Raw genomic sequence first — 27,937 nt, forward strand, 5'->3', positions numbered from 1 at the left:
ATATCAATGAAAATTTGGACGTTCCAATTTAGAGTCTTGCATTGCCTGGGCTAGATCCATCTCTCTGACAATCTTGGCATTGATGATTTTGTTCCAGTCAATTGTCATATGTGTAAATGGCAACTGGCGCCGAAGACCCTTGAGCGATGAATCCAGCTTTTGATAATTGTCCATCAGGCCAAGCTGGAGGGAAACCAAGAGGAAGAGGATTTTCGTTTGCTGCTCAGAATAGAATATATTCCACTTTTATCATTGCAAAGTTTCAAGCTGTCCAGCATTTTGACCCAGTAATGATGCAAAAATGGTAAAGTGGCATAGTGGTTAGCACTGCTGCCTCACAGCAACAGGGACCTGGATTCAATTGCAGCCTCAGGTCACTGTCCGTGTGGAGTTCGCATGTTCTCCCCGTACCTGCATGGGTTTCTTCCAGTTTCCCCCCACAGTCCAAAGACGTATGGGTTAGATTATTGGACATGCTAAATTGACCCTAGTGTCAAAGGATTAGTAGGGTACAAATATGGGGTTATGGAAATAGGGGCTAGGTGGTCAGTACAGACTAGATGGGCTGAATGGCCTCCTTTTGCACTGTAGGGATTCTAAGAACTATAATGATTTTCAGCTATAATGTGCCTTAATCAAAAAAATCAAAGATGCATCTGAATAATGGAAGCCTCGCAGTTTTAAGTTGTTGAGATGCTCCAGTCCCTCTTGATGCCATTTGGACTTTTGGAACTATGAAGAAAAACTGAAGTTATCAAATGTATGTGAATAAACAGTTGCTGTTTTTGACAAGGTTATTGCTTTCATAGTTTATTAAGCTCTGCCTTCATGAAGCGAAACACTTATTTGGGGAGGAGATGATTTGTGCATCATCATTTGGATGATGCTCCTTGCAATTGAGTTAATTATTTGCATCTATCCATTTATATCACTGAGTCCTACCTCTGTGGGCAAATTAAGAAAGGCTTTGTCATAAAGACTGTGATTCTTTTCCAGTTTTAATTTTCAAATCTTGTTTTTAGGAGGATATGTGCCAGCCAGGAAGGATGGAGCCAATCTATGGGGTCAGATGATTTAAACTGTAACAAGTTAGCTTGAGCTGTTCAGCACCTGGATAATGTTGACTGGCTAAAATTGAAAGAAAAACAGATTCATAAAGGGTGCACACCTGCAACATCATCACTTGCCTTTTCTTTTTGCAGATGCTAGGAATTTCCAGAAATTCGCATTTTTAATACTAATTGGTCAGCTGGCTCAAATTTGACTGGCAGCCATCCAGAACTACTTAATTAGATGTAATTAGTTTAAGTCTTTCTCTGGTTATGGGCGTTGCTGGAAAGGCTGGCATTTTTTTTGTTCATCCCGAGTTGTCCTTGAGCTGTTGCTGGCCCACCTTCCTTGAACAGCTGCAGTCAGTGTGGGGAAGGTATTGGTACAGTGCTGCTAAATAAGGAGTTCCAGCATTTTGACCCAGTAATGATGCAGAAATGGTAATATATTTCCAATTCAGGAAGATGAGAGACTTGGAGGTGAATAAATATATTTATGAGAGGCCCAGCAGCTTCAGTTATGATGCCCTTTTGTTGAATCCTCAGACAGGGAGTGGCACATTGATCAGCACTGCTGCCTCACAACACCAAGGACCCAGTTCAATTTTGGCCTTAGGTGACTGTCTGTGTGGAGCTAGCACATTCTCCCTGTGTCTGCTTCGTTTCCTCTGGGTGCTCCAATTTCTTCCCATAGTTAGAAGATGCGTGGGTTAGGTCGATTGGCCATGCTATATTGCTCCCGAATGTCAGGGGGATTTGAACATAAGAACTAGGCCCTCCGAGCCTGCTCTGCCATTCAATAAGATCATGGCTAATCTTTTTGTAGACTCAGCTCCACTTACCCACCTGCTCACCATACCCTTAGTTCCTTTACTGTTCAAAAATCTTATCTACTAGGAGGATAACTATGTTGGGTTACGCAGATAGAGCCTGGATGGGTCTGTTATTAGTGCACGTTCAATCTGTACTGCAGGGATTTATGATTTACAGATGAGGTCACGCAAAGAGAAGGGCCATGTAGGTGGAAACTGGCCTGTTTTCAGGGAGAATTGGAGAAAGTAGGGTGGGGTGGAGGTGGATAAATACTACTGTCTGCAGCTGAACCGATTGGTTTCACTGCCAGATGAATGCAGTACTGCATAGGCAGCAAGGAGGTTTTGGTTCTTGCCGATTTTTAGATGCAGCTGAACACAAATTCTGCTCACAGATATATACTAGATTTACGGCACAAGGCATCCTGCATGATTGAGTTCTTTATTGTAATGAATTATCCAATGATTTATTACCTAATAGGGATTGTAATCCTAGCTATAGACAGGCTGGCAACTGCAGCATTTTATTAACACCACCATTGTGTCTTTTCACTCAGCTGGCAGTTAGCCCGTGTTATAAATGTTAAATGTCTAAAACTACAAAAAGCTGGAAGAGGGGTGGGCTGAAGGCAAGGTCTGTAGGGAAGTGTATGACAGAAGACAAAATGTTCACTATTAACTACATGTGCCATGTAAAACCACAGTTGAAATTGTCTTTAAGAATATAACTATCTGTAGTGAAAAAGACGGGGCCATTGAAATATAATTTCTAATAATGATGTATTGATAAAGACTGCCTCTACGTGCTTTTGTCACTACTGATCCCAATGAAATAGGTGAGCAGTGATGGGCAATAATTCTGTCACCCCATTCCTAATTTTCCTATTTCTTGATTTCACTCATCTGGGTAATAAAGAAACTTATTTTACTAGGTGAATGTTAAGTAACATAAACAGATCACAGATGCACCTAAAGTCTGTTTTTGCGAAACAACACTTTGAAGGTCATGGCCAAGATAGGATGTGCTTTGTTTTTTAAATGCTGCCTCACCAGTGACCACCTAAATATTATGTGTATATTAAATAAACACCAGCCAAAAGCTACCTGGAATTCAGTGTCAGCATTTTCGACTATTTTCACAAACTCTGCAGCTCCTTCACACTCATTCTGGTGGGAGAAAGAAAAGTTAGAGATAGATGGAAATGCAAGACAACTAGTCAACCACCAATGGCATCACACAGTGAGTTAGAGAATATGATCACACACTTATCTGTCATGTGTCTTTATCTTGTAAATTTTCCCTTTTCTGCTTCCATCTTTCTCTGCTGCTTCTCTCCCCTAACCTCTTTATGCTTCTCTCTTTGGAATAAGGTGTCATCATTTGGAGCGGTGGTTGGAGGAAAAGTGGGAGTCTTCATTGGATTCCCTTCCACTTTCCCACAATCAGTTTTATTTCCACTTGGCAAGCCCAATTCCATCCTCTACTCCCATTATTGTGGGATGTCTTGAAAGATGATGGGTGTCTTGCTGTCAGTAAGAGATGTGGCTGGAGGCAAAGATCCTTTCTTCAAAGTAGCGTTTTTTATGTGACTATATACAGAATTACGGAACGTTAGGTCAGAGCTGCTCCTCACTTAGATTCTTCTCTGAGTGATATTATTATGGTGTAGTTCTTTATGCACATGCTCAGTAGCTATTATTGGAGTAGTGATAGAGTTAACCCATTATTCTACACCTGCTCCCCTTCCTCCCTCACACACACACACCTTAAACTGTTTCTAGTGATTAAAGGGATGTTAATCTAAGATTAAATTTTGAAGTTGGGTTTTCTTTCACAGAGGGCCATGACCCTGTGAAATGCATTGCCAGTGTTAGTGAACCAGAGACCACATCAATCAACACGTTAGAAAGTTGGTTCAAGGAAAGTTGAACAAAGGGATATGGAAAGAAAATGGGACTAGGACTGCTGCTTGTTTGCAGACACAATTTGAACTGAACAGCTTCTTTCAGTGTTGTGATCTCAAAATAATTCCTTGCATCCCAAACCGATTCCCAAACTGCGGGTACTGGTGATCGGAAATAAAAATAGAAAATGCTGGCAAGACTCTGCAGGTCTGGCAGCATCTGTGGAGAGTGAAACAGAGTTAACATTTCGTGTCCCCTTAACACTGCTAAACTGAAGAAGAGTCATATAGATTCAAAACATTTTCTGTTCCTCTTCACAAATGCTACCAGACCTGCTGAGTCCAGCAGTTTCTGCTTCTGTTTCCCATTTTAACTACCCACTTGGTCTCTGGTGTCACGTCACCTTTTCTTTATTTCTAACATTATCATGTTTCGGTGACCAGGCAGTTGCCTTTGTCATAACCGGGAAACCCTTATTATTCAGAAGTTCTGCTGTATGAGATAGGGTTTATATCTAGTTGTATCACAGCATATCTTTTACTGATGTAAAAGTGCGCACATGTCATTTTACACATGTAATGTATATTTTCCTTACCTTTAGAGAGAGATTCTGTTTCACATCAACATTACTGGTCAAATTGATGCTACCCTCCTCAAAGTAATGAGCCTGGGGAATGAAAAGTTAGAAAACTAAAAAGCTTAAACTATTTAGAAGGATAAACATTTCCATTTCTTCTCTTTGCCAATATTCCGTACAAATTTACCTCACCAAAAGAGCAGTTAGATAACCGACTTCCACATTCTGATGAATGTTAACAATCAATCTGTTGGTGCAAGACAAATGAGTGGGCTGAGGATGACTCCTCCACTGAGACAGCCATACCACTTAGGGGGAATTAATTCAGCAACTCTGTAGGGAGGTGAGGATCTGGAACTCATTGGGCAGAATTTTCCCATCCCACCTGCCATGGGAAAAGTCTAGAGACCATGCAAAGATCCATTGAATTCAGATGGGAATTTCCACTCTTGCAGCAAGTGTGGCCAGAAAATCCCACCCAATATTGAATTGGAAACTGACCCTGTATTCCTGCACTGTCGCATTGAATTGCCGTCAAAATTATTTTCTCAAAATTTTCTCCCACAAGTTAGTTATGTTAAAAACTATGGTATAGAGAGAAATAATATTTTGCAAGCATCATCCACAAAGTGAATATAGGTAAAGGGGGATCTGGCAAATCTTTTAAATCCATGATTTATTAATGAAATAGTAAACTAGCTTTCTGTAGCATTATGTGTTGCTCAAGAAGTATAGTTAACAGTAGTGTTACTTATCATGTGTAGCATTAATTATGTGTATTAATCAACGCTCCTTGTCATTGCTTTGCTAGGTTGCAGTTTAATATGTTTGTTATTTTTCTGCTTTATTAGAATTAGTGAAGAAAGTGTTATTCAAGTTAGGATCTCCGTATTGCTGGAATATCTTGCAACTATCATTTAGCCTTTGGTAGATAAAAGATGCAGTTTACAAAACAATAAAAGGTAGAGCCAATTGAAACATGGATGAAAGATTCGGAGAAGCACCTATGAAGTTTTAAAATATAGTTTAACAGAATGGTAGCTGGGAATTTTAAAAACCATCTTAGCATATAAAACAGAATACTTTACTGCAAGACAGTATGTTTTTGAATTGAACTCTAACGTAGTGGATAAGAGATGGTGATTGGACTTTGAAAATTATGCCTTGAAAGAAGGCCTTTGATAAGAGCATAGGAACAGGAGCAGGACTTTTAGCCTTTTGAGTGTGTTCTGTCATTAAATAAGATCATAACTGCTCTGTCACCTCGTTCCATATGCCTTTCGTTAATGAAAATCAATAAATCTCAGATTAAAAGTAACAATTATTCTTGCATCATTGGTCATTTGCAGAACCACCCTTTAAATTTAGAAGTGTTCCCTAATTTCACCCCTGAGAAACCTTGCACTCATTTTAAGACAGTACGCTCTAGCCTTGGACTCCCCGACCAGCTGTAATAGTTTCTCTCCATCTACCTGATCTATTTTCCTTGAAAACTTCAATCAAGTCAGCCTTTAAATCTCTATGCGCTGTCAGGTTATTTTAATTAGACAGTGATGTAATTATGTAAGCATGACATCAGGATCAGATAACCATGAGAGTAAGACACCGAGCACTCTGTAACACTTACTTTGAGGTCTTTGTGGTAAATAATTATAAATAAATATTTTTTAAGAAAAATCTAATACAGATTATGTCCAAGTCGCTCATAAGAGAGACTTCATCTAGCTAGTAGACAACACAAGGGCAACAAGCCAAATCATATGCTATAGAATAAAGTTAAATCATATGCTACAGAATAAAACCATCTCTTCTCTTAGTTTAATCCCTGAAGTCCAAGTATTTTTCTGGTAAATCTATGCTGTACTCCACTAATCACATCCAGTCAATGAGAGAACCTGCCTATTATTCCCTACTTTCTGTCTCCTACACAGATATTTCAATACCAGATCAACCATTGGCCTTCAAATCCATGAGCTTTAACTTTAGTTAACATACCCTTCTGAGTGAGCAGTTCTATCAAATTTCTGTAAAAATTTGAAAGGCAAAAGAGCTATTAAAGGATGTAGCTTCCTGTTTGCAATATTCACATTTTAAAAAATGGGGAGTAATAAATACGGGGATAGAATATGTACAGAATAATTTGGACTTCGGACTAGCCAGGGAATCAATGGAAAAGAAAACCCTGAGTAGGGTAAAAAAGGCAGCATATTGTGCTTTGTAAATTAGTAAAACAAAGTTGGGCATCATCTGGATGGCTACTCTGCATGTAGATTGTCGAAGGAAGAAATTGAGGCATCACACCTCAGCATTATCTATTTTTGGTACTACTCAAGTAAAAAGAAAATATCCATATCTTTTAACATCAATAATCCCTTCATCAATCCAATAGCTGCCTCAGAATTTATTCTTTCTTATGGTTTTCTCTCTTCAGAAGAAAACTGGTCTACTGAACATACTTAATGCTTCAAGCGTTAACACAGGTTTTACAAAATTGATTTTTCTACGCAAGTGCAAGTAGGTTAATTAACTTGAGCAGTGATGCGCAACCAAAAATTAGTGAACAAACTTTGTCTCCACTATGTAGTGAATAAATTCATCTGAGAATAATCAGTTGAAACTTACAGCCAAATTTTTATTCTTCTTGCATATTCTGTACTTCATTTAAATTTGCTTTTTTATTCTGGTACAATAGAGAATTGTTAGGGTAGTCAGTTAGCAGACATCCGTGAGACCTGTGCTTAAATGCAGGCACTCGCATCAAACAGTTTGTTAATTAAAAGAACTCAGAATAAAGCATATTAGAAATAAAACTAAAGGCTATAAGGCTGAGCACAGATAATAATGACTGCTGTGTGGGACATTGGCTCCTGTTATGGTGGAAATCTAACAAGTATTTGGTGAAGGCCGTACAGTGTAAGGTTTATAGGTAGCTGATCTGCTTTATTTACCTTAGCTTTGTGAACTATATCATAGGAGATGGAATGAGATGGATAGAATCCACAGCTGGCCAGTTTGTACATGTTTTCTTGTTCACTGCTGTTTGACGCCATTACAAGTAAGTGGAAGAAAGACCAAAAGAACACCAGAAGGCTAATTAAATTATGATGTACTAACTCAAGAACTTTATAAATGTCACCAGCATTGTGGCTATGCCTACAGCACACAGACTGCAGTAGGTCAAAAAGACAGCTCACCCCAAGAAATCAGAGCAGGCCGCAGAACTTTATAAATGTCAAATGTCATTCAATGACTGGAACCAAGTGCCAGATAATTATTATTCTCTAAATGTAAAGATTTCAGGTCATTTTTTAGAAAAAAAAACTTCAGAGGGGAATTGGGTGGTGAGTTAGCACAGATATTGGGACCAGGATTTAAGTTCAGTTTCTTAGTACAAAGATAAAAGTCTAACTGTAGTCTCTCTGGAAAATACATTTGGGGAAGCAACACTGTCCAAGTTAATGTGGTGTTATGATGACCACAAAGGACATGGGGATTATTGATCTGCGTATGGGCTTTGCGGTGTATGAATTTCTTACTGAGTGACCAGAGGCTCGTCCAATGAGAAGTGGACAATGGGGGCTCATCAACCTGTTGCTCAACCTGGATCGTTGTTGTATGTCCCAAGGTGTAGACTAGCTATAAGCGACATCTGCGGCTCTTCTCTTTGGTACAGAATAAAAGGTTTTTGGTAATAGGAAACTGGAAGTTGGCTGAATTACTACATATGGCCTCTCAGTACAGACTGTGCACAGTTCAATCTCCATGATAGCAATGGTCCAAAAATGAAGGGAATAGTTGAATTTCAAAAGTGAAGTGAAATGAGATTTCAAGCAGCTTTTGACCGATTGTGGCAACAAGGAGACCTAGCAAAATTGAAGTGAGTTGGAATTGGGGAAAACCTCATCATCTGCAACAAAGGACTATGGTTAAGGTTGTTGGAGGCCAAGAGTTCCTCAATGATCTTACTGTCAGAATGGAATTGCTCAGTACTGATTTGAAGTGTATTCAGTATCATTTACAAGTTCTTAGATATTGGCCTGGGCAACATTTGGGTTTGGGCAGATAAGTGGCAAAAAAAAATTCATGCCTTACAAGCATCGGCATTACCGTTGCTAAATTGCCCAGCAAAAAATCCTGAGGTGGTTTACCATTGATTTGAAACTGAACTGGAACAGCCATATAAATATTATGGCCACGATTGCATGTCAAAGGTTAGGAATTCTGTGGAGCATAACTTACGTCCTCAATCCACCATCTCCAAAGCAAAAGCCCGGAGTGTATTGAATTATTGTCCACTGCCTGGATGAAAGCAGCTGCTGTAACATTCAAGATGCTTGACACCAGAACAAAGCAGTGCACTTGATCACCATCCTGTCTATTGCCTCAAACGTTCCACCACCAGCGCATTGTGTGTACAATCTACAAGATGCTCTACAGCAATTTGACAAAGTTTCTTCCAAACCCACAATTTTTATCATCAAGAGTACATGGAAATACCACCACCTGCAAGTTCCCTTTCTTACTGTTCTCCATCCTGATAAAGAAATATAATCACATTCCTTCACTGTTGCTGGATCAAAAATCCTCTTTATCCCACCAGTATTGTGGCTATGCCTACAGCACACAGACTGCAGTAGGTCAAAAAGACAGCTCACTCCAAGAAATCAGAGCAGGCTGCTTGAGCCTTCTTTACCATTCAATAAGATTGTGGTTGATCTGATTTTAGACTCAACTTCATTTTACTGCTGGTTCCCTAAAATCCTTGACTTTGTTGTTTAAAAGTCTATTTAATGCAGCCTTGAATATATACAATGAATTGACCTCCACAGTTCTCCTGAGTAGAAATTAACAAACCTCGGATAGAAGAAGTACCTCCTATGTCTGTCTTAAATGAGTAATCCCATATTCTGAAACTGTACCCCTAGTTATAGATTTCCCCCATGATGGGAAAAGTCCTTTCAGCAACTACCCTGTCAAATCTCCCTCAGAATCTTGTATGTTTTAATATCACCAACTTCCTAAAGTTAATTAGGGATGAGCACTAAGTGCAGGCTTTGCCTGTAATGTCATGTTCCAGATATGAATTAAAATGTAAGAAGCAGGTTTGATCTATGGTCTGTATAGAGCTAGTTGATTTCCCTTAGGTGATTAAAAGTGGATCAAAAATACATCTGTGGTTCCAGATTAGGGTACAATAAACTAAATATGATATCCACTCTTGGTCATTATCATACTACACATTCTCCTGTATGAACTTTAAACTGTGCTGTTACATCTCTTTAACCAACTTGCTGACATTGATTGCGCTTGAGTGAATAATAGCCACTTTAGTGAGATACCAGCAGTGGTTAAGAAATCCTGTCCAACCCTGAAAGTCTCCAACTCGAATGAGGAATGGGCATGAGAAAGTTGGCAAAAGAAAGGGATGAGTAAAAAGTGAAATAAAGTCCTTATTCTGAGCACAGCCTTGCTGACACTATTCAAGCAATTAGTTCCCTTGATACCAGTGACTTGTGATTTAATTGTTTTACAGCAAGTTTTGTCCACCTCATCAACACAATCTTTGGGGAAGTTTTTCCATTCTGGTAATATCATTTTTGAAGTTGCACAGATAGGGTTCTTTCTGTCCTACCTGGATACTGTTGTTTAAACTTTATTCATTAGTCACAAGCAGGTTTACATTCACACTGTAATGAAGTTACTGTGAAAATCTCCTAGTCGCCTCACTCCGGTGCCTGTTCAGGTACATTGAGGAAGAATTTAACCTGGTCAGTGAACCTAACCTGCACACCTTTTGGGTTGTGAGAGGAAACCCATGCAGACACAAAGAGAGGGTGCAATAACGGAAAACTCTGTTGACATCAGGTGGGAATTCCTGGTTTCGCCCGAGCGAGGCTGTAAAATCCTGCCCAGTGTCACAATTAGGTGACTGATATGTGTGTGTTTGTCAATACTTCCTTCAGAATAAGTTCATTCTGTCATAAGACTATAAGACATAGGAGCAGAATTGGGCCACTTGACCCATCGAGTCTGCTCCGCCATTCAATCATGGCCCTCTCAACATGGATGCTAACATTGCATTTGCCTTCCCAACTGCCAACTGAACCTGCATGCTAACCTTAAAAGAATCTTGAACAAGGACTCCCAAATCCTTTTTGTGCTTCTGATTTCCTAAGCATTTCCCCATTTAGAAAATAGTCAATGCCTCCAAACCGCCTTCCAAAGTGCATAAGCTCACACTTTTCCACATCGTATTCCGCCTGCCACTTCTTTGCCCACTCTCCAAACCAGTCCAAGTTCTTCTGCAGCCACTTGCTTCCTTAATACAACCTTTCCCTCTACATATCTTTGTATCATCTGCAAACTCAGCAACAGTGCCTTCAGTTTCTTCCTCCAAATCATTATATTATGAAAAGTTGTGGTCCCAGCACTGACCCCTGAGGCACACCACTAGTCACCAGCTGCCTCCAGAAAAAGACCCCTTTATCCCCACTCTCTGCCTTTTGCCAATCAGCCAATCCTCTAGCCATGCCAGGATCTTACCCTTAGCACCATGGGCTCCTACATTTAAGTCTCCTATGCGGCACCTTGTCAAAAGGCCTTCTGAAAATCTAAATAAATCACGTCCATTGGCTCTCCTTCATCTAATTTCCTTTTTACTTCCTCAAAGAAATCTTAACAGATTTGTCAAACATAACCTCCCCTTATCATACCATGTACTGAGAGGCAACAATACCAGTAATTCAGTTTTGAATCTGAGGTGTTTCTGTTGGTTTGGATGGGAAGTGGCACCATTTGATGATTGTGCAAACACTTGCTGTTTGGGACTAATGTCCCCTAAATAAAAACCCAATGTCGAGCATTTTCTTACCTGCGCCTTAATCGTCCCTAAGACTTCAGCATTTGGTGGGCAGAGCACAATTTTCCATTCAGATTTCCAAATGCCATTCCTGAAAGCAAAATTGTTAACAGAAAACATTTTACTGTTAATCTACTAAAAACTAAGGAGACAAGGAAGAGATTGCAAGATACTGTGAGACAGATTTTGGGTATGCTGTCTCAGAGAAATGTAACTGCAGTTGCCTCAGTGTACTTGATAGTGAACTTCGCGTACTCATTAATAGTAACAGGGATGAAAAATAAGTTGGGTGGAGGCATCAGTGCTTTGCTGAGCTAATTCAATTTTTACTCAGTTCTTCCCTTCAAAATATAATATCCTTAAAATATAATATTGATTCTATCATATTTAATATTAGAATGATGAAAGACATCATTTCATGCGATTTCTAACCTGGAGCTGAAATTCTGAAGTGCCTCCCAATCTGCAATTAACTTCTAACTGACCTTTAGATTTCTCTAGACTTAATCAATGGATGACAAGTCAATTAGTTATTTTCTATTTTGTCATCTTCCCATGTTTTCATTTGCCTGGGAATCAAAGATAGCAGGATTACAACCAGGCACCATAACATGAAGATTCTGGAGATCGTACCAGATTCTGGTTAATGTGAAGACAAATGTTCAGTATAGCATGTTTTCCATGTTTGACTGTGGGTGGCGTGTGGGTTGAATCTTCAATTCGTGAAAGAAATGCAAGATTTTTTAAATAATTAATCGGATGTGGGAACCTATTGTTAGAAAGACATGAAATGTTCTGAAAATAATATCTTCTGAGCTCTTTGTAAAGAGATGTCAGGGTGAGAATTTTAACCCTTCTTCCAAATGCATATAAACAATAGATTGTGCACTGACAACATGCAGATTACCTGGAGTAAGTGAAGAAAATTGCCATGTAGTCTGTTGCCCAATGATGTTGAATCTGTTTTAGGTTGTGCTGGTACAGGAGTACGTTGCAATATGTTCACACCAGGACATTTAGGAACTGTGTTCTGCATTAATCAGAACTTGAGTAAAGTACTTGGGGATCATCAGCATCAGGAAGCTGGACAGCTTAACAATTCATACTATCTGAGAATTAAAGGGGAAGAGCAGCCATACCTTATGTCTGATTTTATGGGTTTTTTTCATGTTATATTAGCTTTTGTGCAGAAATGACAAAAGTTAATATCTTAAAAAGATATTAATATTTAACAGTCTTTTGAAACAGTCGTTTGTTAAATATTAAGATACATGCATGAAGAATGAATTCCACCATCGATGGATTGAATATTCCTTTGGTGCTGAGAATACGTTTAACAAAAGAAGCAATATTTAACCTTCTCAAGTGGGTATGTTAGGTTCAATAAATATTTTGGTAGGCTGGAGGCAATAATTTAACCTTGGAGTTTTTTCAGTGGCGTGTCCCATTTAAGGAGGCCTTATGTGCAGGTGAAACACTTGCATTCTCAGTACCAAAGGAATATTCAACCCATCAGTGGAATTCATTCTTCATTCATTCATTCTTTAATATTTAACAAAAGACTGTTCCAAGATACTAACTTGTGTTATTTGTGCACAAAAGCTAATATAACATGAAAAAAAGAACCATAAGCTCAGACACAAGGTATGGCTGCTCTTCCCTTTAATTCTCAGATAGTTTGAACTGTTTAACTGTGCAGCTTCCTGATGCTGATGATCTCCAAGTACTTTACTCAAGTAATCTTTGTTGGATGTTGTGCTTGTGCAGTTATCAGTTAAGAGATCAATTTGAGCTGTGACACCCCATAAGATGGAGTAGCCCTTTGACCATCTCAGTTTTGACTCACAAGTGAGTGGAATAGGGTACCTTGGAAATTCTGTGATGGAAATGTACCACAACAGGAAATTGATGCTACCAGGAGAGGCAAAGAGACAACAAAAATTAGAGATGTCTAACCAATGACATGAAGTTATTTGGATTACTTTAGTATGTGTCTAATAGATTACATATGATTGAGTGGAATTAAGTGCATTACATATATCTAACTTACCAGAACTCATTTCGCTGATATTTGTGAGATTCAATGCAGGCAGTGATAACTTTCTGATTACCGTAAGTTTTTGCATATACCTGCCAAAGAAAATGCCAAAAATTCAACAGAAATTAGTGCAAGAATTTTCAAGAGCAATAGGAAATAATAGTTGTGCACATCACAAGTAAGGCAGTGCATTACTTTACATTAACAGTGCAATGAAGTTACAGTGAAATTCCCCCAGTCGCCACAGTCCGGCACCTGTTCAGGTCAGTGTATCTAATCAGCATGTCTCTCAGGAGGTGGGAGGAAACTTATCTGTGCGGAGTTTGCACATTCTCCCTGTGTCTGCGTGCGTTTCCTCCGGATGTTCCGGTTTCCCCCCACAGTCCAAAGATGTGCAGGCTAGGTTGATTGGCCATTCTAAATTGCCCCTTAGTGTCCTGGGATGCATAGGTTAGAGGGATTAGTGGGTAAATATGTAAGGATATGGGGAAAGGGCCTAGGTGGGATTGTGGTTGGTGCAGACGCAATGGGCTGAATGGCCTCTTTCTGAACTGTAGGATTCTATGATTCTATGGAGCACCTGGAGGAAACCCACGCAGACAAGGGGAGAACATGCAAACTCTCCCCCAACCATGACCCAAGCTGGGAATCAAACTCGGGTCCTTGGTGCTGTGAAACAGCAGTGCTAACCGCTGTGCTATTGTGCTGTGTATAGGTAAAATAGAAAGACTCCCTTTGAAATCACAGTGTCTTGGGGAAATTACTTGTTGAACCATGCCAATGAGGTCCCCTGGTTCAGTCAGTGCTAAATTAGATAATCTCAGCCGGGTGATAGTATAATTGGCCTGAGTGCTTCCAGTTGGAAAGGTGAAAAATCAGACTGCAGTCCCCCTCCTGATTATCAATCAGTTTTCTACCGCTGTCCCATCTTCCCTCCCGCCTCCCCCCAACATCTTTCATCTGTCGCAGCTTACAGCCTTTATTCTTCTGTGGACAGCTATTAGCAGTCTTTTCCTCTGGTTTATTTGGCTGTGAGTCATCTTTCATTCCCTCACCCTGCAGTTTAAATATCTCCCACTTTCTGTGCCTTTTAGCTTTGACAAAGGGTCATCTGGACTCAACATCAGCTCTTTTCTCTGTTTGAAGATGCTACCAGACCTGCTGAGATTTTCCAACATTTTCTGTTTTGGTTTCAGATTCCAGCATCAGCAGTAATTTATTTTTAAACAATTGTAAAAAATGACTTAAAAATGCAGTGTCTCAGATGCAGGGAAAGTACAGACCGTTCATAGCACTTTTGTAGTGATGTTGAAACATTTTAAGAAGTGTGTCACAGGGTCGAAGTGTTTTGTCAAGTGTCAACATAAACTGATCTCAATTAGGACAGAACCAGCATTCGATAATTACCAATGCTTAGGAAAGGTCACATAAGTTCCTGATAAGAAAATGACATTTGCATTCATAAGGCACTTTTCACAACCACCAGATGTTGCAATGCACTTTTTACAGCTGATAAGTACATTTGAAATGTTGCAATGTGGGAAACACAACAGCCAATTTGCATACCATAAACTCCCACAGGAAAAGCAACCTGGTAAAGACCAGATAACCTGTTTGCTTGTGACGGAAACAGAAAATGCTGGATAAACTTAGCAGGTCCGATTGAGGTTAAATGAATATTTCCCCTGCTCTTCATTCAAATAATGGTACCACGGAATGTTTTACCCGAACAGGCAGGTGGGGCCTGAGTTTAACAACTTATTTGAAAGATTCCTTTGAGTCCTGCACTGGAGTGTCAGCCTTGGCTTTAGGGCTGAAGCCCTGGAATGAGACCTGAACTCCAAAAACTTTGTGATGCGGATCAATCGCGCCGCGGCTGGCTGAAATCCAGTAATGCTCATTGGAAAGTTATCCTGCAGCAAGCGGGGGAGCAAGTGAACTTTGGCAACTCCCCCATCCCCCCCCCCCCCCCCTCCCAAGTCTCTCAGCGTATCCACACTCTCTGAACTCGGGGTAGAGCAATAACCAGTTAAGCAACCAGCACCCTGTGCACACACTCACTGTCTAGGCTTACATATGAGGAATAGCTACTTCTGCAATGTAGGGTGGAAATATACCTCAGCGAGGATCCAGCACCTAGTGCTGAGATAAAAATTAACAGAAAAGGATGAAGAAGAGGGAAAGATCTAATGATTGTTATATGATTATTAATCTTTCAATTCAGCTATCATCACACATCATAATATGGAGCACACCATCTTATGACTACCTAGTGATTGTTCTCCGTGAGTTCGGAGATACATATAGGCTTTCTGAGGCTGAGTTGTCTACAAAATTATAGGAAATTGTTCCATGATTTCCCATATTTTAACTAGGTATGTCAGTCATGACACAGTTGGCAGCAATCTTGCCTCTTGAGTCACAAGGTTCCATGTTCAGGACCCACTCCAGGTCTTGAGCACAAAAAACAAAGCTGTTGCTCTGATACTCCACTGTAGTACTGAGGGAGGGCTACACTGTTGGCGGTGCTGCCTTTCGGATGAGCCCCCACCTGCCTGCTTAGATAGATGTAAAAGATTCCATGGCATTCTTTTAAATCAACAGGACAGATGATCGAGTCATTACTAAATTGCCGTTTATGGGAGTGCAAATTAGCTGCTACGTTTCCTACGTTATAACAGTGATGACACCCCAATATTGATTCATTGGCTGTAAAGCACTTTGAGCCATCTGGTGGTCATGACAAGTGTTATATAAATGCAAGTATTTTTCTTCAGGCTATATCCTGAGTACTGCTGCTTGCCTTGCTGGTAATGTATTTTCTTGGGGTCACATAGCATGGCTTTCCAGCCTGTGTACACATAGAAACACACATCAGGATATGGTAATGGGAGTAGTGTTTTTTCTGGAGGCTACTTACAGAGCAGTTTCCACATGGGTAATGCTTCTTCACATAACTAGCGAGTGCACTTTCTACAGCTTTCCTCCAGCTCTCCAGGGAAGTCTCAAATGCACATGGCTGGATGTCAGAAACATCTTTGTTCAAGTGATCAAACTTAAATGAAACCTTATGCACTGGATCCAGAAAGTAGCCATTCCCAAGGTCACCGTGTTCTGTGATTAGCACCTAAAGAGTAAACAGATCATGAGTCTATTGAACAGCTGATTTTCCCGCATCATAAGAATCATATTCCTTAATTATTTTAAATGTCAATAACTTGTTCCCCTTTCACATGGATCATTTAAAAATGATGCAAACTTGTTAATCTGGAACATGAATAAAAGCTAGTTGCTTCAAAAACACTGGTGCTTCTGTCAGTTAAAGCCATTCGAGCCCACAACATCTTCTCAGTTGTGTTCTTCAGAAAAGATGCATTGAGGTACAAAAGAATAGCAATGGCCAATCTGATAGGAGATCCAAGTATCATAGAATCCCTACAGTGCAGAAAAAGGCCATTCAGCCCATCAAGTCCACACCAACCACAACCCCATGTGTTTACCCTAGCTAGTCCCCCTGACACTAAGGGGCAATTTAGCATGGCCAGTCCACCTAATCCACACACTTCTGGAGTGTGGGAGGAAACGCATGCAGACATGGGGGAAAAAAATGCAAACTCCACACAATGACCCAAGCCAGGAATTGAACCCGGTTCCCTGAGTGCTGTGAGGCAGCAGTGCTAACCACTGTGCCACCACACCATCCAAGTACTTACTGATTGCACGACATTTATATCCTGAATCTCCGGTGAGATTTGAAAGACGACATTTTAAGAAATCTTATAGAATTTATGATCGATAAATATCTAATTTATGCTGTTGTATTTTAATTAAAATATATTTCTGCAATGAAAGAGCTATTTCCTTTGAGCTAGCTCATATTAATATTTGTAAATGAAATCTCAGAATGTCTTAATATTTGCAAGGATGATTAGGAAAGTGTTGATGTTTTCAGGGGATGTGGTGGTGTGTTAATAGTTAAATGAGGCCCTTGGGTGCCTGTAAAATGAGTTCATATTTGCAGGGGTTTCTGAGAATGTGCTAATTTTCTCAGAATGTGCTCATATCAAGGGAGATTTTCGAACATACTTAAAATTGAATCTCTGAGAATGTGTTAATTGTTACAAAAGTCCCTGAATATGTGCTATTGCAAGGGGATCTGTGTGAGTTATTAATAATTGTAGGAAGATCCTAAGTGTTGGTTAATATTTATAAGGGGGTGCGTGGGAATTAACTAATACTTGTAAGGGTTCCCTAAGAACGTGTTAATATTTGCAGGGCATCCCGGCATTGGTAAAGGTTTGAAACCTACTGATTTTTGATCACAAAATGCTATTTTGCCATCTTGTGGCTGAATATCAAAATAACAATGGTTAGTTAAAATTTCTATCCCAGGTATACAGAAGCACCATATGTATGATGCAGAAGGAGGCCATTCAGCCCATCATGTCTGTACCAATCTCCAATAAACATTTTGACTTTGTACCATTCCGTTTTCCATGACTGTGCACATGCTTTTATTCAAATAATCATCTTGAATGCCTTGATTGAACCTGCCTCTACCATGCTTCCAAACTGTACATTCCAGACCAAACCATTCGTTGTGTGAATTTTTTTTCCGCACAACATATTTGCTTGTTTTGCAAATCCCTTTTAAATCTGTGCCCCAGATTTCAGGAAGACTAATTTTACAAAAACAAGTTGGCTGTGGGAACCCTACCAGATCAGAAATCAAGTACGGAGTACAGATGGGTTCCATTTTGAACCATTCCCAAACACAATAAACATCCAGCTCTGTTTAGTGAAAAAGTCAAGGAAAAGATTAGAGAGCATATGTACTGGATTGAATTCCCTCCCAAATTTCTTGGCCTCTCTCCTCCATTAAGATGCTTCTTAAAGCCTCTTTCTTTGACCAAGATGTTAGTCACCTGCCCTAATATGTCCTTACGCAATTGGGTGTCAAATTTTGCTTGAAAATGCTCCTGTGACGTGCCTTTGAGACATTTTACTATGTTAAAGGTACCCTACAATTGCCGATTGATCTGAAAGGCTTTTTGGAAGGGAGATTTCACTTCTTTCGCTTCCACTGTTGTCCTTTCCCCTTCCCGTTACTGGATTTGCTGCTCCACTCCAGCCTGAATGATGGACTTTAGGCCGGGGGAAGGGAGACTAGTTTTAGATGTTCATTTAGCCAGGAAATTACACAAAATGAAAAGTGAGAAACAACAAAACAAAAACCAGTCAGGTTTATAGGTTGTTTAGTCAGTCTTTGTCTCTCAGTCTCTTCATTTAAACAGAACGATAAATATATATTCATCTTAGTCACTGTTCACCTACCTTCTCCTTGTCTTCCACTACTGCAATAGGAATGAATTGTTCCAGGTTATATTTTGCAGTGATTCTGTAAAATAACACATCGTCAGTGCATGACTCTTATCTGAACCATAAAGGGCACCTTGCTTTGGATTGCGATTGAGATACAGGGATCATGACCTTTGGTGAACAAGAAGGTGTCAGCCTCACAACATCAGTCAATAGCTGTCTGAAACATTATTCCAGAGTTAAAGCTAAATCCCAGCATTAACCTGTTTCTCAGAATATATCCAGGGATTTTATCATTTAAAACAATCTTCAATCTCAGGATATGTCAAGTATCACATTTTACAAGTCATTTTAAAATGTAACACTACTACAGCTAACCTGTGGATTTCTTCTAAAAGTTTTCTCTCCCTCTTCAAATCATTCATTCATGCTGGAATGGTGTGTCTCAGTTCCTGGCAGCCCTCTACTACCTCACATGGTGAGTGCTTACAGGATAATTAACTACTGAGCACAAATCAAGACCCCACATTCATCAGATATCCATATGTAAGTACCTCACTGCCGGGATTATTGTACAATGAGTGAACTGGGAACTCTGATTTTCTTCCATCTTAACCTTCAGCATTAATTGTGATTCTAAGGCCAATTGCAGTTCTGCAGCAAGAGCGGTCTTGCAATGGTGAGGAAATATGTTGCCATATCTGAGGTCTCTGCACCCATACAGCCACTTCAGCAATGCTCAACTTATGCCAGAATGTCAGCTGAGCCAGATGCAGCCACTAAGATGCTGTAGTTAACAGCGAGGCTCTCATAGGTCCCATCTGCTGGAAGTCACTGACCATACACATCTCAAGAGCCCTTGACTGAGCAATAGCTCAGCTTCCATCTTTTTTGTTAAAGTTGCTGAAGAATCACCTTGTAAGAAGCACTAGGTTAGTTAAGATGGTACTCAGGATTGGAAGCAGGGGATTAAAGCTGGGAGTTAATTTAGAGTTAGGTCTTTATATAACGCATGAAAATGATAAAGCATTTTGAAATCTTTGTGTGCACAGGGTGTTGCTTTAGTAGCTGATGGATCTGTGATGTTAGATGACATGAATATCAAAGCTGGTCTTTGGATGGATACAATTTATTCGCGGGTAGAAGGACTGGGACAGATCATTCCCTGAGAACTTCAATACTCCACTCAATGAGGATTGTTCTGGAGCCAAAGATCTGACTGTACAGCAATTCAGCTGCTGAGTAGAAGCTCCAGAGAGGAACCAATTATTTAGAGCATAGCCCTAATGTTCAGAAACAAAACAGCTGCTGTGTCAGGCCAAGAAGTAGTAGATAGAAGTGGTTGCAAGGAAAAAGCATCACAGCAGTTCAGGAAAGTGGCCGCAGACCTGCATGATGCTCCGCTGGTGATACTACAGTTATCCTGGAAGCCAGTGTCGTTCATGAAGGCAGAAAGCATGTTTGCAGGATCTCATAGGTGCAGTCAGTGAGGAAAAGCTCTCTGCCCATGCAAATCCCAGAGTTTTATCCTTCCAGGTACCCATGGTGAAAAGATGAGCGTTCTTGCTCCAGTTTTTTAAAAATGCATCAGATGCCTGCTTGCAAGGAGCACAGATTGTAAACTGACTGATGTAGCTTGATGTCCCTTATGGCAGACTGGAAGGAACCAAAGAGGTTGAGAACCACAGTGGCTTTGGCTGGCAGCTGTGTGTGGAGGTATTGCGATAGGTGCTGGCATGATGTTGGAACTGGCTGTCAAGAACAGTATGGCCTCTTTACACACTGCTTCTCAGAGAAGGTTTGCAACTGATATTCCTGCCAGTCTAATGACTATAGGCAATTATGGTAACCAATTTCTTCCTCTAGGGAGTTATCTACCTGATGCATGCTACACTCCAACACTGTTCTATAAGATCTGCATAAAGGAACTACCTGGTGACTAAAGTTAGCCAGCAGTCTGGAGATTTAATTCATTATGGATTGGCATTTGCTAAATTAATGTAATTGGTTCAAATTTCAAATTTCAAATTTGTTTGAATGCCAGTTGAGGATCAGTGAGGACCTCTGAAAAGAATGAATATTGGAGATTTATATGACGTTGTGGATGTGACATTGTTGGAAAGTATCATAATCTATACAGTGTTGCATCAAATATGCAGATTAAAGGGGGATAAATAGCTTTGGATTAAATCTTGTGCTCTATTATTTATGTCCTTGTCTATCTTTATATATTTAGAAAATATAGTCAACTACATAAAAACATAAAATACAGAAGATATTGTTTCAGCTCGTGCTCACCGTTCTATGTTCTCACATATCAGTTCATCATCATTGAGCAAAGCCCGCATATCTGCAACAACCAAGAGAAAAATTGCTAAACGATACCAAATAATATGTCAACTTTCCTGCAAGTGGCCCAGGCCTGAACTCAATCCTTGAGGTAGATCTTATCCACTGGCACCAATGAGAGACTTCAACATCAGGGTTTATACTATAATGCCAATCAGACCCCTGTAACTGGAGACATGAAAACAGAATGTACTGTAGATGGACACATTGATTGGCCTGTGCTAGAATGTGAGAGAAGAATTTGTAGGTAGAATTCAGAGTAAGGTCAGTTCTCTGTTCCCTGATCTATATCACCAGCTTTAGTCATGCACACAAGCAACCACTCAGTAGAAAAGCTGGCAAATTCACCAACTGATGCAGTATTCACATTCCATTTCTCAATTTGACTGATCAGTACTGTTCATTTTTAGTTTAAAAGTTAACAATTATTTTTGGGGGATCAGAGCAAATTTTGTGCTCACTGATATGTGGGGCAGCATTTTGGTGGAATTAAACAATTATCAGTTTTTGGTAATAAGAACAGAAACTTACTACCTTTGTCCTTGCTGCTGTGGTAGGACCATTCTCAGGCCTGGAACCCAACACTCCATGCTTGGCAGTTGCTCTTCACCACAGCAATATTCCACTTTCAGGCTTCTCAGGACAGAGTAGGATAGTGTGTCCATTCCATCAAAGGAAGAATTCTTAAAGGGACCACAGCATGGGTGAGAGAGACTCTCCAGCGCTTGGATTTTTGAGGCTGCAACAACCACATGAAAGGAGAGGAAACTTACGAAGGCTAATCCCCAAGTCTCTTGGTTTTGTTTGGAGGTTCTGCTGTGAGGGATGGCAATGAGATGATTTTTCCCTGGGACAGGAGGGATAGAGCAACCTTTCCAACCATGGCATGGATGGAAGTAGTTGAGGAAATCAGCAGCAGGAATGTGGTCCCTCCAGCCTGGAGAGAGTGCACCAGGTGGATTCAGGCCCTCAATGGGCAGAAAAGATGAATGACATAAACTTTCAGGGTTCAAACTCCACAATCTGATGGTCCCAGCATTCCCTTGCATGTCACCGCTCTGAACTATATATCTTGCAGCTCCATTCGTTCCTCTCTCTGAAGCCACCTCAATCCCCATCTGAAAAACCAACATTCACACTCATCTTCAGCCTATTGCCCTCTTGTACCCATTCCTCCCATACCTTCCACAAATGGTATCCTTCCTTCCCGTGCACTTAAACCATTACAAACACTCATATCTCATTGTTTTTCTTACATGTGACGCAGGGGATAGAGGGATGGTCCTCCAGTGATTGGAACCTTGTCACTCTGTGGCAGTACATTCTTATTGGGTCCACTGGGAAAGAGGCCGAATTCCAGTAGGCTCCAGATGTCAGTAGTGACCTGTCATGAGCCTCCTGGTATTCCCACAGGTTGGGAGAGCTGATCCTCTATCTATAGACCTGTGTTGGCTGTCTTGCCAAATCCAGCTCAATCTCTGTTCGTTCCCTCTGCCCCATGTGTCTGAGGAGAAGGCAGCTGTTGTTGCTGCTGGAGTTATTGGCAGTGGTGTGACCTCTGCTCTTGCTTCTTAGCAACTTAGCTTAGTTGGAAGGTGGAACTGCAGAAGCTGCTGCCAGGCCATGGTAAATGTGGAAAACAGGGAGTGTAGTTAGAAGGTAGAACAGTACAGCACAGTACAGGCCCTTTGGCCCTCAATGTTGTGCCAAGCTTTGTCTGAAACCAAGATCAAGCCAGCCCACCCCCTATCATTCTGGTTTTAGTTGTAGGTAAATAAAGCGTTAGACAGGTGAAGTGCCTTCCAAGAATTTGGCAATGACCTGTCAAGCAGTGAAGGCAGTCTTTGAGATAAGTGTCTTGAAGAGCAGTCTCTCAATGACCGTGGCTGCAGATGTTTCGTGTAACTGATCAGAATTTTCCCGGCTTGTCAGTTTCACTGAAGAAGTTCTTTTCACTATGCAGTCACTTCAATCACACATCAGTGAACTGTTCCATGGCTTGAAAATGCAGAGTTCAGGTCTAAAGGACCTCATAATTACCTTCCTAACAACCTCAACATGTAACTACGTACTTGACAGATGCAAAGGGGTTCCCAATTCTCCTTCAATGTTGCCCGGGAAAAGCTGTAAGAGGGAAGGATCATAACCTGACCCAATGTCAATTTCAGGACTTTTTCACCTACTGTCCCCCACCCCGCACAAACCCACCTCCCATGAGCTGGAAAAATTCTGTCCTAGGTGTCAGTATTAAAGGGCCGCATGGTGGCACAGTGGTTAGCACTGCTGCCTCACAGCACCAAGGACCTAAGTTCGATTCCTGGCTTGGGTCACTGTCTGTGTGGAGTTTGCACATTCTCCCTGTGTCTGCGTGGGTTTCCCCTGGGTGCTCCAGTTTCCTCCCATAGTCCAAAGATGTACAGGTCAGGTGGATTGGAAATGCTAAATTTCCCCTTCGTGTCAGGTAGATTGGGTAGGGTAAATACATGGTATTATGGGGATAGGACCTGGGTGGATGGTGGCCAAATGGCCTCCTTCTGCACTGTAGGATTCTATAATTCAACGCTCTGCACTCATGTTAAATCCAGACTGTGCACACTGTGAAGGTCCCCCTATCCACCCAAAAAAAAGGTCTTAAAATGTCACAGCAGATCAGGTGGCACAATTTGTGTCACAGCAATGTCAGGTGCAGGGGGCTTTTGTTGTACATGGTGTTATTGCATCTGCATATTTATCAAATAAATGAAAAAAAAGTGTCTGAGGATCTAAGGTGAAATGCCCAATTAGAGAAAGTGGGACATAACTAGTGCCATACCAGCCATCTCTGAGTGAGACAAATAATTAAGTGGTTGAGGCTACCTAATCAAAAGACAATCGGGGTCTAATTTTTACCTTGACTGCCTGGCTTGTGTTCCAGTTGAGATGATCCCCAGCTGCTGAAGAAGCCACCCGATTTTCACCCTTCGGCTGAATCACTGTCAGGGTGGTAAATGTGCCTCTTTAGCCAGCAAAGGGATGAGACTTTTCTTACCATCCTGAACTGCAATAATAAATCTTATTATTTTAATCGGGACACTCTCTACATTGCAATTTATCTGGCCTCTTTTTTTTGTGCTGGCTCCCCTTGTACGACTCATGAATTTGTCTTTTCACAATACATATGGGGAAGCAAAAATAGCTTAGCAGCACCCCAGGTCCTGGAGCAGAAACATCCTGTATCTGAGTGGCAACTGAAACCTGGTCCTTAAGTGATAAGAAAAATAGTTGTTAAAAAAACATTCAGTCCCAGCAACTCCAATTCCAAATCCCAATGAGTTCAGCTGACACAGATTTTGGCTCTTTCATAGACATTGTTGGTCTGCAAATAAAAGGGTTGTTTTATTGAAAATTTCTTAGAAGAGTCATTTTCTTCTCCAAAAAGAGGATGTAAAGGACTTCCCCAGTTTAGTTTAGAGGATTGAAAACAGAAGAGCTGTGTGCGTCTAGAGGGACTAAACCTCATTTGTGTATTTATCCCCCATCAATTATCTAAAAGCTTACATCCAGCTTTAACATTCCCACCAAAACGTCCTGTGCTATTCAACTATAGAACCACCATTTTTCTTTCATGTCGCACTGTGTTTGTGCAGAATTCTACAATTTGTATGAGTGATGGAAACTCACCATTGACGACTTCACTGAACTCGCCAGGAGGGGCCTGTGAGAGAATGCTGCTCAAGATGTTAATCTGAAAAAGCAATCAACATTTAATAAAAGGCAGTAGCTACAATTTCACACAGTGCGAACCATCTCTTGTCATTAATGCAATGTACTAGAGTAAAAGTGAATAGCACCATCAGTTTGGGAATGTGGCATTGCCTGACTGGTTGGAGCCCAAACCTTAGCCACTGGTCAAAGCGTAAATGTATCTTGGAATGAGGAAAGGTCAAGGAATCCTTTCGTGTCAGCATTCATCAGAAAATAAGACACTGCAAGGTGATCTAATTTTCCAGATTAATGAGGGAATTAACATGGTTGATAGTGGCAAATCATTAACTTTGATGGTAACTATGGATTTACAAATAAGTGATGAAATGTAAACCTTTGGGGCTACGACAGTAAGTAAGGTGAAACCTCTAGTATTGGGTAATAGAGTTCCGAGATTAGTTACTGAGAAGGTTAAAGAATTGAACAGATGCAATCAAACCTATTTTTGGCAATGGCTTTTTACCAGCAGCGCATGTTCCACATGTCATGTCTGGAGATCAGCAAGTTAGAGGAGGAGAGTGCCCAGCAGAAAATTGTAGAAAGTATAGACACTATAAAGGGGAAAGTGGCAAGGTTGTGGTCAGCCATTGGTACAGCTATGCCAATTCAGAAGGAATTCCTTGACGCCACTGTTATTGATAGAGAAAGAAATGGCTAAAGTTTTCTGCAGCATCATTTGATATATCAATGAGGTTTCGTGCTGCAACTCCATTACTCAATTCAACAACCTCAGGAGGAGGGCCAGGAACTGGAAAAGGAGCATCAGCTGCAACATGTAGAGCATCGTATACATCTGAATGTAGTAGAGTGCTTGGCAGAAGAAGGCACTACTGGGACTATATGCAGAGGATCAAAGTCTTGGCCCTTTTGGAGCAGCAGTGCCTGTGAAAGTTGTAGGTCCAGCTACAGGTGGTTGCAAAGTCTGTGCCCTTTTGGAGAAGACCCTGAGAGCAGAAGGAGTGGGTGGAAGCTTATTGTCTATAAGCGACGATAGTACGGAATTTCTTTGCATCCGGATCATTCTGGTTAGGCTTCTAATGTCTACAGAATCTCATAATCTGGTTCGCTCAGGTGATGGATGCCTCAAATGTGAGGCAATGAGATTAAATGGATGCTACCGATCAGGCAGCTTCACCCGTGTAGCAGATATCCCTCTGTGATAAACTCTACCGATGTGGCATCAGATCAGTCAGGTGCATTCATAAATAGGAACGGATTCCACTCCTTCAACTCACAACTGGTTTGCGACCACTGCAACAGGATTCTGCAAATGTGCGGAAAGTTTCCAAGGAGCTGCCATGACACATTCGCGCTGAAGCACTCTCAGGTGCCTTAATTCTTCAGTCCACCAATAGTTCCTGGAGGGCTGGTTCCTGGGTGACAACTGGTATCCGCTGAAATCGTGGCTCATGATATATAGGAACCCAAGCACTGAGGCACATGAGAGAGACAACCATTGTAATTTGAAAGCTGGAACAACTATTCTGCAGGCCACTGGTTTGTTGATATTATGGTTTGGTTCCTTGACTGGTCTAGGGGCACTCTCCAATGTGGACGTACAAGAGTCTCCCATTATATGGTGGTATGCTCTGTACAATCAGGGACTGAAGAGAGGAATGGAACTGACATGGTAGAAAGATGTTGAGCACTCACCATCCTCAGAGGAAGAGAAAGAGGAGAAAGATGCTGTTTGGCAGATAGAACATGTCAGTTCAGAGGTCCCATTGGTGCCTTTGCCTGTCGACTTGCATACCAGGAAGGTCTGCAACAGTACCCTTCAGGCAAGATTCACCCCAAGTGCCAGGCATTCAGTAAAACACTATTAGTATCTGGCCTTTGTAGTAGTAGTTGGGACCTCTCCCAACACAGAAATTTCAAGTAAATCTGAGCCACTACCTCACCCACTCAAACAATGTGACCAATCACATTCAGTATGTTCACATCCATCTATTGTGTAATCAGGCACTAAGAATGACATAAGATGAAACTGATAGCCAAGTAAAATCGTTTCAACGAAGTTATTCATCGTGGTAGTGTAATGAAAGAAACCTCCAAATAAGTTCTATTGAAGCTGGAGCTACCTTGGTAGAAGCTGGTTTATTTCTCTGCTCCATCAAATGCAATGCCCATATGCATCCACTGGATTGCAGCATCTGTGAAAGCCCTATCATAGACTGGCACACTGCCGCCTATACATACAGAGCCTCAGTCATAGGGGTAGGCACAGTGTTAGGGCTTATGTCAGAGGGGCTGAGGGGTCGACTACAGACCCAAGGCAGGAATAAAGAGGAGGGGTCAAATTCCTTGTGGAGTGACTCTTTTGCCATTATCCCTGCTTTTTTTTTGTCTTTTCTGGACTCACCAGCACTTCCCTGATAACCCAGATTGGTAAGTACCTGATTGGGTTTTCCATGCTCCTCTGAGCCATCTCTACATTGATTGATCAAACTATTCAACATTGCTGAGGTATTGAGGAGGCCGTTGGACTAGCACTGCGATGAAGATAGATTTCCTCACTGGAAGGGTTGTAAATCTTTTAATCCTTGCCCACTGGGGGCTGCTGATTTTCAGTTGCTGACTGTATTAGGTCAGGAAGCTTTTGGGCACTGGAGGAATGGATGGATACGAGGACAGGGTGGGAAAACAGAATTAATATAAAAGGGTCAGCCATGACCTAATATGATAGGCCATATAGCTTATTCCTGCCCCTATTCTTTTAAAAACCTTACAGGACATTGGTGTGCAATGTAGGAAGTCAGCTCAAGTGTGTTAATTGTGAAGGTGACGTGGCGAAAAAGTCATCATCAACTGTTTAACACAGGAAATTTAAGCTGGTTGTTTAGACATCACAACAGAGCTCTTACAGTCAGCCCAGGCTACATAATAAGCTGAGCTGTCACCACCACTAAATAAAACAGGAAAAAAGGCTTTGGCTCTTACTTTTCTCTCTCTCGAGATGGTTGGCAGATGTTTCGCCATCTTCTCAGAAATTCAATCTTTTTTAAACACAATACCCAATGGAAGGTAATTTCAAACTACAACAGTCAGAGGTTCCGAGTGTTCTGGAGCTGAAGGGCAACAAGATTCCGCAGCACAGGCGATGCATCTCCCTCCACATCCCCTGTTGTGAGCGCTGAATCACACACAGTGCCATTCTGAAATAAGCTTATCCCTATGTGGTGACACGTGAAATTGACAAAGAGGAAGGAAACTTCTTGATCCACCAAACCTACCCCATACCAATGATGTCAGCTGCATCATTGCCAGATCCTTCTTAGATTTCCA

At 41.0% G+C, this 27,937-nt stretch overlaps 1 protein-coding gene across 1 annotated transcript; it reads right to left on the bottom strand.

Moving 5' to 3' along the window:
* Nucleotides 1-2: 2 nt before the first annotated feature.
* On the bottom strand, nt 3-27,631 carry LOC145339487 (F-actin-capping protein subunit alpha-2-like). The gene is made up of 10 exons (XM_080183959.1): nt 27,593-27,631; nt 24,569-24,632; nt 20,858-20,909; nt 18,575-18,638; nt 16,161-16,367; nt 13,253-13,332; nt 11,215-11,293; nt 4,362-4,433; nt 2,966-3,028; nt 3-183 (listed from the first exon to the last, which is right to left on the bottom strand). The coding sequence occupies exons 1-10, from the start codon at nt 27,629-27,631 to the stop codon at nt 4-6; spliced, it is 900 nt and encodes a 299-aa protein (XP_080040085.1). The 3' UTR covers nt 3.
* Between the last annotated feature and the right edge of the window lie 306 nt (nt 27,632-27,937).

Source organism: Carcharhinus amblyrhynchos, chromosome 3 (genome assembly GCF_965287045.1).
Source record: "Carcharhinus amblyrhynchos chromosome 3, sCarAmb.v2.hapA, whole genome shotgun sequence".
Classification (NCBI taxonomy): domain Eukaryota; kingdom Metazoa; phylum Chordata; class Chondrichthyes; order Carcharhiniformes; family Carcharhinidae; genus Carcharhinus; species Carcharhinus amblyrhynchos.

Bases quoted from the DNA above. Each gene is read 5' to 3' on its own strand.
- LOC145339487 (XM_080183959.1), bottom strand. From the start codon at position 27,631: ATGGCGAAACATCTGCCAACCATCTCGAGAGAGAGAAAA. The intron at 13,333-16,160 runs GTAAGTAGCCTC...TTTCTTTGGCAG, and splicing joins ACCCATGTGGAAACTGCTCT to GTATATGCAAAAACTTACGG. The intron at 4,434-11,214 runs GTAAGAAAATGC...TTCATTCCCCAG, and splicing joins TAGGGACGATTAAGGCGCAG to GCTCATTACTTTGAGGAGGG.